The sequence below is a fragment of the Hesperophylax consimilis genome, chromosome 13, assembly GCF_061612785.1.
Source record: "Hesperophylax consimilis isolate HC1 chromosome 13, BYU_Hcon_1.0, whole genome shotgun sequence".
In the NCBI taxonomy this organism is placed as follows: Eukaryota; Metazoa; Arthropoda; class Insecta; order Trichoptera; family Limnephilidae; genus Hesperophylax; species Hesperophylax consimilis.
In genome coordinates, this window is record NC_142848.1 from 10,190,426 (window position 1) to 10,199,315 (window position 8,890).

Sequence of the window (8,890 nt, forward strand, 5' to 3'; positions counted from 1 at the left end):
AATTTCCCCCCGTTGCTTATGTCATCTTTGGGTATGATGTGCAGAGGGTCTTTTTTAGGAGAAACATAGCCCGATAGACCGAAATTCTGTCTTACTTACACTCGCCTGACATCGAAGATCCCCATCCATTTTAAAACACAGTTTTGTACTGGATATTTAGGCCTCGATTAGGAAAATATTTGGGTCACGAAACACGCCCACAAGGCACTTCTTGTGTTATTATTTATTCTATTGTAAAGCATAATCTTTTGTTATACCTACCTACAAAACAAGTCCCTGAGAGCCAGTCAATGCGACCATAGCATCCCCAATTGGGACACGTTGTGGGCTGAAAGGGGTGGGAAAGAGAAGAAAATGGAGAAGAGGAATTCTGATCTGAATCTAAATGGTGGTCTTTCGCCAAATGATACTGAGAGTATCTACAATTCATTCACAGAGGCCAAGGCTGGAAATAGTGCCACGCGTACGTGCGTCATTCGCTTGCCGTAATTTGAAGGAAAATGAATGAATAGCTGACGTGCTACGCGATTCGCTACGCAGAGCACGAGGACCATCGGTCCAGCTTTTCAGCGCTACGCATCGGTTGACCTACGGTAGGCGTATTTCCAGGCTTAAACTACAGTAATGATAAATCACAAGTTGATTTTCATAAGCCAAAGTACATTTTGAAGAAAAAGTACAAAAAATCAACCCGTAAAAAACAAAGGATTTTTACTACAAAATATGTTTTTTATAGATGTATTTATTTTTTTATTGGTTTGACTGAGCATTAAACCTTTTTCCCCAGGGACTAGCTCTTAACTGTTGTGAACTTTTAAAATATATTTTAGCGGAAAAAGTTGGTTTGACTGAGGATTGAACCTTTCTCCCCAGGGACTGACTAAAATGAATGGACCGCGCTATCACTTCCGCCAAATCCCAATTGTTGATATCATATTTCAAATTCAGAATTAACAATTTCACCGTGCAAATGATTAAAAAGTTTCTAATGAAATTGGTCTGTAACCTAGATAGTGTCTCGGATAAACAAATCTAATTTATATTTATATGGTACGCCTATTGATTTTGTTTTTAAAAGTCTAAATGAATACATTTTTATTATATCGACAAATTTAACGTCGTCTTCAAACATAAGACGCTTGTCCCGGTAAAACAAGAGATCCTGGGTTCGTTTTCTAGTTTTGACCGTTTTCTTTTTATTTTTCTGTGTCTTGTTCTATTTCATGTTTCTTAAAGATTTATTAGTATTATCTTATTCTTCAATGAAATACTACAATAATGGGTATTAACTAAAAAATAAGTTAATAGAAAAAGTTATTACTCAAACAGATGTATTGAAAAAATTACTATTTCCTTTTATTTACGAGTAGAACTAAAAATGAACGCCGTAGTAGATGGTGCCAACTAGAAAACTAAATTAAAGCGTTATTTAATGGGCGTAAAACGGTTAAATTTACGTCTGTAAATTTATTAGACAATAAATAATTATTTACAAACAATACGAAACAATTCTCCACCGCAATAATTCATTTACTCTATAACTTTAGCCATTAATATAAGCGATTTACATTCCTCTGGGAACTTGACGTTCAGTTTTTCCTCGAGCACTGAATATTTTAGTTCCATTAGCGGCTCGAAGCCACTTTTCCTGGCTAATATCTGTGAGGCCTTCGACGTGAAAATAGTTTCCGTGACCTTGATGTCCAGCGCCTTACAGAGTGGGGTTCTGAAAGGAATTAATATATTATGTAACAAAACCAGTTTCTGTAGATTTGATTATAGTGGTTCCATAACTGAATCTTTGTCTAAGTTAGTTTATTGTTTTCAATTAGGGGTATCCAACCCTCCTAACAGCTCACAAAGCGGCGCGTAATAATTTTTACAACGCAAAAATGTCTTCTGAATTCTTGCCTTTTTGTGATCATTGCAATCAATTTTTGTGAAAACACAGAACTCCAATGAACAACACAATGAAGTTATATTTTTTTCAAAAGCAAATTTTTTTAGCTTAATGTGTCAAAAAATGAGGTAGTCGACATATTAGATAAACTGACGATTTGAACAGAATTGCAGGTTTCATTGAGTGAGAGCTGCTAATTATGGACCAATCTGGACAATTATATGTCCTATATCCTATGACCTTATAAAAAATAATTCATATTTTTTTAATTAATTAATTAACTAATAATTAATGTTGAATACAGAAAATTAAATGAGTGGAGGACTGAAGACACTGAAGTCACTTATAAAAAGTTGCCTGAAGATGCAAGGCTAGCGATTCACAGTGTAGGGTTCCCAATGGAGTGTTAATACCAACAAAGGTAAAATGCAGTGAGGGGAGGAGCTGGCAATCGAGTTGTAAAAACTCAGTTAAGGTGACAATTTTTTTTTGTTTGCTTGACGCTCAATTTTTAATTATTTCTCGTGAATATATTACTAAAATCTCAAATGTTTCTAGAGGGATCCTCTTGGATGCAAGTTATTTATATTTACAATTAATAAAACCATGACCTTACCACTAAAATATTTAATGTAAAACCGTTTTTTTAAACTAAAAAATTGGCTGTTAGCACAAGATTTTATTTTTCTATACAATGAATTAGTAACTTCCCGAGGGATCCCTCGTGAAACATTTGAGATTTAGATAATACGTTCATCGTAAGTAATTAAAATAATTCCCACGAAAAGGTAGATTTTCTAGGCCTGCCAGGGCAAAGTAGATCGTAGGTCCGTCCATTTTGTCGGCCCGCTCACTAAATACTATCTCATCACTTATGTCGTTAAGATTCTGACTTTATTTTAGAGATTTGATAGGTAAAATTCAACCGCAGTTGTCCAATTCACAAGGGCCGCACGTCGGAAATTTGTGTGCACGGCTGCTAACTTACGTCGTTAAGATTCTAGCTTTGTTTTAGGGTATTGTCTCGTTTTGATACACAAATAAGTACATACAATTATAACAAATTCTTAGATACAGGATACAATTAAATAATGATTATAAAACAAGAAAAAGCAAATAGAAATACAAAATTACATAACACCTCACTTAAATGACAAATAGTCTAAAGAGAGTCAAGAGATTAAAATACACAAATCGAGACAAGAGACATAAGAGATACAAGAGACACAAGATACACGAGGATACTATCAAGATTTGGTAATGTCACGAGTCACAAGTCAGTATACAAGAAGAATATATTATTCGACAATGTCCGTATGTTAATGAAGCAGCTTGAAGGAGCTTGTGTCAATACAAAGTTGTATGGCCGATGATAAGTTAGTTAGTTGTTGTATTTAATTACCTAGCCATTAGCATCTCAGCTGCAATACCTAGTCCTCTATACGCAATTCCTACAGCTAGCCCAGCAGCTCCCAAATATTCGTTGACTCCAAAATGCTCGTAGACGTTGAATCGATTCGTTACATCGTCTAATATTCTAAGAAGTGACACAGGTTCTTTGGCGTAATCCTAAAAAAATAATTTTAATCATAACAATAATGAGGGTACATAAGGTAATGCAGTACATTCATATTCCGAAATAATAAAATACCAAAACATAAAATGAAAACAGAAAATTTGTGAAAAAAACTATAAAATTTTATACATTATGAAAATTAATAAACAATTTTTAATAAAAAATAGTATGACCACGAAATTATTTGTATTTTTCCGTTCATCTTTGTTTTGGTCGCAATATATTTGCAAGTTGTTACATATAAACTCATAAGAAATATTTTTATGTAATCAATCAATTAATGCTATCAGACAATGCATGATCTGGGCAACAAGTTTGGTGGTATTATTGATATATTTATTGACTTCATTTATAGAACAATAGTTTTCATGTACCAAATGTAAATCAAATATATGCTAAGAATATATTATTGAAACTATTCAAAATTACTAAATTCTACAATACCGCTTATTCACCAAACAAGGTCAAATCATAATGACATAAAAAATATTTCAGGTCATAAAACCACATTCGGGCAAAGAAATTGTGTTTATTTTGCGACGAAACTCCACAACATCCTTCGCCATGATATGAAGTGAATAGAAAATTTGAATGATTACAAATCAAGAATAAAAATCTGGCTGAAAGAGATTAATGAAAAAAACTCTGAACAAAACATTAAGAACGACATAGAAAACTAATAAAACACAGAAATACAACTAACTATACATAAATTTAACATCATATTTTGTATGAACAATGTTTAAATAGTAGCTATAATAAAAAAAATAAAATTAAAAAAAAAACTAACTTTTACCTATTCCACCACCTTGTCTAATCCTACAAAGTGTAGTAGCGTTGCACAGTGGGCTGAACATCGCCTTTCATAGACATAGAGAGTTGAATTTTCAAGGGTATTTTTTTGGCTAGAAATGGATTCTGCTGATCATTACTATGCTATAAAATTCCGTACGAAGCAATTGCGTGTACAAATGAAGGAGTTATCAATTTTTTAAGAAAAAATTGTATGGCACTGACATAAAAAATGAGGCAATCTCTGGAATCATAAGGTTGGCCATTCTATCCTAACACACAGATATACTACTATTTATAGGTATTTTTTGACATACTTCGTATTGTGGCGCAACTTGCGATTTTTTTTTTTAAATCCTCAAGTTGAAAAAAAAACTTTTTTATGTTGATGATTCATTTAAATGCTTCAAAAAATCACAAGTTGTGCCATAATACGAAGTATGTCAAAAAAATACAAATAAATAGTAGTATTCGTACGAAATTTTATAGCATAGTAATGATCAGCAGAATCCATTTCTAGCCAAAAAAATACCCCTAAAAATTCAAGTCTCTATGTCTATGAACGTCGATTTTCAGCCCACTGTGCGTTGGTAGTGTTGTTTTAGTGATTTTTCTTATATAATGTAGTATTGTTCTGGTTTATATATTAACTTATGTTGCTGTTACATGTTTTACTGATATTTTTTCATCGTCAGTTTATCAGCTTACTGTTATTATGTATATGTAAATTGAACTGTTATTATGTAAATTGTATATAATTTTCGATAACTCTCTAGGTATATTCTGTATCTAAAATCCATGTTTAAGTCTGGCTAGGCGTATAACCAAATAACATAAAATATAATGCTGTTATTTATTAACTGCTCTCCATACTAGTGACCGAATTGTATAAACACATTTTAAAGGAATGTTATATTTACCGGAACTCCATCATTATCTTTTACGAATCGCAGTAAAACATTAAAGGCAACTATTTTAGGCTGTTGGTTTTCCTCCACCTCATCTTCTGAACAAACCATGCAAGTGTTCAGTGTAAGCGCCCACTTCCAAAAACGTTTAGTTATTTCAAATCCATCCGGTTCATAGCAAACACCTTAAAAAACACAATTCTGAAATATCACTAAAAACTTATTAACAAAAGATTTAATTACCTCCGTGGTCAAAGGTTAAGGCTCTTGACTAGCAAACTGGAGGTCACTGGTTCAAATCCCCTAAAATTATTTGACAATACGTGTGATTTTAGGATACAGTCATTAAAAATAAATTATAGTTTATTTGTGAGTGGATGATACTCTCAGAATATCTCTGGTGTAAGATGACCAAACAAAATTGAAACGTTGTTTGAAATGGATTTGGCCGTGTTTGGTGACCAAATCTTAAAAGCCAGGTACATCACAACTTCCTCTTCCCATCTCTTTCCCCTCTCAACAACATCCAGCCTCACAATGCCATAGTCTCACAGGCTCCAGATGGTTGCGAGCAATTGGGACTATTGTGTTGTTTCTCACCAAAGAAATGTGAAAAATCAGCACAAAAATTAAAAATATTAAAATAAATATTCAACACATCATAGTCTCATTAAGGTAGATTATAACATGTCAATTTGTCCCACTGTTCCTTGTTCTTATCAATATTAGATATTACTAATCAGTTGTTTACTTGTTGCTATGCAGATACATTTTATGCCAATTAGTTTGTGTCGGAAGGAATGCTGGTTAGTAGTAAGTGCAAGGTAGTGCATTATGTTTCATAAATCACAGTTAATGAAATAATGATATAATTAAATAAAAATTATATTATCAAAAAAATTACCATTCAATATATAAATAACTCAATATCCATTTGAATACCAAAAAATGTGCCGCACCAACAAACATCTATTTGGATACCAAAATCATGTGCTTCAACCACAAATATCTATTTGGATACCAAAATATGTGCCGCATCCACAAAAAAATATTTGGATACCGAAAAAATGTGCAGCATCCACAAACATCTATATTTGGATACAAAAAAATGTGCCGCATCCATAAACATCATGGTAATAATCTTAAAATTAGTACAAAACCGGTTGTTACAAAAATCTTTTCATACAAATCAAAGTTCTTCTTTAGTTCTGTCTGCAGATTGATTTGAAAGCTAAAAATGATGAGTGGATTGGGAACTGCCTTGAATATTACGAGCGCGATGTGATACAAACTTTTTTCCAACATAAATAATAAAGTATAATCATTTGTACACAACGATAATATTTTGTCTATCATCCGTCTTTCTTATGAAATAGCTGTCTATATGTCTGTGAGTCTATCGCTATGATATATTATGTACAATATTATGTTTATTTAGTCAGAAATATCTACCTGAGGCAACGGAGAACGGTTCTTCGTACATGTAGTTGTCAATCATAAACTGATAAATATTTTCGTTCCATCCTTCTGGAACTTCGTGTATTTTAAATTTTTTCACCGATCCATCTTTCATTGTTCGTTCGAACCTCGTCCATATCTTCACCATTGCGGGCGAATTAAATTAGGTAATCACGTTGTTTTGAATGAACAAACATGTAATTGACATAAAACGCTATAACAGACTCGTTACAGTGTTATATTTCGTGGCTAATACATTTAATCGTGGTCTCTTATCAGAGATACACTTCGTCATACTTTTTATCTATTATTTCGCCTTAGTCAGAGAAGATTCCTGTTCTACCAACTTGGACGATTGAAATTTCACGAATAACAATTTTCTTGCACAACTGGAATAATAATATGATAATTACGAAGATTTTTTTCGGAATTGTAATAAGTGTGTTATAAAAGCAGACCATTTTTTAAAGTAAAAATGTATCTAATATTATGTTTACCAAATAAAATTTCTTCGAAGATAAATTTATAGTTCTCTTTGTTAAAATGACCTTACTTCACTCACTCGTGAATTTGGTGAATTTATATTACGATTTTCTTAGAACATGAAATTTATTTTTTACCTACCTTAAAAACAAACGATTTAACCTTTCCAATAAAGAAAACAAAACAACTCTTTTCCTGCTACAATTCCCACTTAGAAATGATCTTAGAGTTTGCCAACTGAATAGATGATTTGTTTGAATTCCCTTCAAGATCTATTGGCTTATATTTCAAGAAATAACTTGTGATCCCATTGAGACGAATATAGCGTTTGTTTGTAGCTTAGATTTGGTAATTTTACATAATGTAATATTAAAAACAAACGTGAAAACAATTTATTATTTATAATTTATAGTTATAAAAAAACTTTTATATAAAAGTACGTTTCGACTATCAATCTGTTTCGATTACCACATTCTTCCACAGTCAAATAATTATTTGCTTTAACCCAATTTCCACAAATATGTGCTATCCAAAAGTAATCTAGTTCGTAATTTAACTGATTATTCGTGGCACATCAAATTTTCCTCGTAATTAGTAGTAGAACGATAAACGTATATAAAATGATAACCGATCATTTTTTAACTGAGCGGGCAGGTTACATACAATCACGTCCGTCGTCAAACTGGTACATTTTTTTAACCGTAAATTTCAATATAAATTTGATAAAAACATAAACTTTGTTCTTTTTTGACATTTTTTTCTAATTTTTTAAAAATATTTTGTGAATACCACACAATAGTACTAACTGCGTTAAACTGTTAGTATCCAGTGGACTATGGCATCGCCAATTGGGAGCGAGTTTTGGTGATTAATATTGTTCAATCTTGAAAGCTTGGGTACAAAGTGACTTTGTTGATGTATAAAATACACATTTTTAATACTTATATTAAACCATATGTTTCTTATTACTAGCATTATTTTTTAAATTTAATTATACAATTTTTTTCGCCGAGTTTTACGATCTTATCCAAGTATTGATGGTTCACAAATGTAAAATATCGCACACATTATATTCGTGTTTTACCATTTATTTACAGATAATACATTTATGAACTGATAAAATAGTGAGAAAAACAACTTATCGGTAATAATATTAACCACATTGAAAACCTAAAATTCTCTAAGATCGGAAAATAATTTCCCTCGAGGCCTACGCCATCTTTGAAAATGCTGTGTGGAGGGACTTTTTGTGAAGGACTTTTTGTGGAGGCATTCAACATCTTTTTAATACCACAGCCAAACTGTTGAACTCAAGAAAGAGTACGAGAAATGCTCAGCATATTGCTAAAGTTTTTTTTCACTTGGTATTGTTTCAACCAATTGCACATGAAGTTCATTTTTCTGAAATTTTTGAGTCTGAAGTTTAAACTTCACGAAGCTTCATTTAATTTATTTTCTGATTCAATCTCATTAAAATAATTTTATCACAAAACTAAATATTAATCCCGCGTATGACGAATTTAATATGAAGAAAAAAAAAGTTTTTACTGGACCTCTCCACCCTAATATTTTATTTCGTCTTACGCCCAGACGGGCTTTACTTGGATTTTAATACACTAAGTGAGCTATCGAAAATTGTGCAAAAAAATAAAAGCATGATATAACAGTTAACTGATAAATGAATATGAGACAGTATTAGTGAAACATGTAACGGTAACATAAAATAATATAGAAACTAGAACAATACTACATATAAGACATACTAATATTAGA

The 8,890-nt window shown here is 31.8% G+C and overlaps 1 protein-coding gene across 1 annotated transcript; it reads right to left on the reverse strand.

Annotated features, from left to right (window-relative positions):
- Window positions 1-1,371: 1,371 nt before the first annotated feature.
- On the reverse strand, window positions 1,372-6,871 carry LOC149418406 (uncharacterized). The gene is made up of 4 exons (XM_089638477.1): window positions 6,629-6,871; window positions 5,189-5,361; window positions 3,303-3,469; window positions 1,372-1,726 (listed from the first exon to the last, which is right to left on the reverse strand). The coding sequence occupies exons 1-4, from the start codon at window positions 6,780-6,782 to the stop codon at window positions 1,531-1,533; spliced, it is 690 nt and encodes a 229-aa protein (XP_089494603.1). The 5' UTR covers window positions 6,783-6,871; the 3' UTR covers window positions 1,372-1,530.
- Window positions 6,872-8,890: the final 2,019 nt, after the last annotated feature.

Excerpts from the sequence above, each read along its gene's own strand:
- LOC149418406 (XM_089638477.1), bottom strand. The coding sequence starts at position 6,782 with ATGGTGAAGATATGGACGAGGTTCGAACGAACAATGAAAGATGGATCG. Across the intron at positions 5,362-6,628 it reads ACCGTTCTCCGTTGCCTCAG|GTGTTTGCTATGAACCGGAT; the intron begins GTAGATATTTCT and ends GTGTTTTTTAAG. Across the intron at positions 3,470-5,188 it reads AAGATAATGATGGAGTTCCG|GATTACGCCAAAGAACCTGT; the intron begins GTAAATATAACA and ends TTATTTTTTTAG.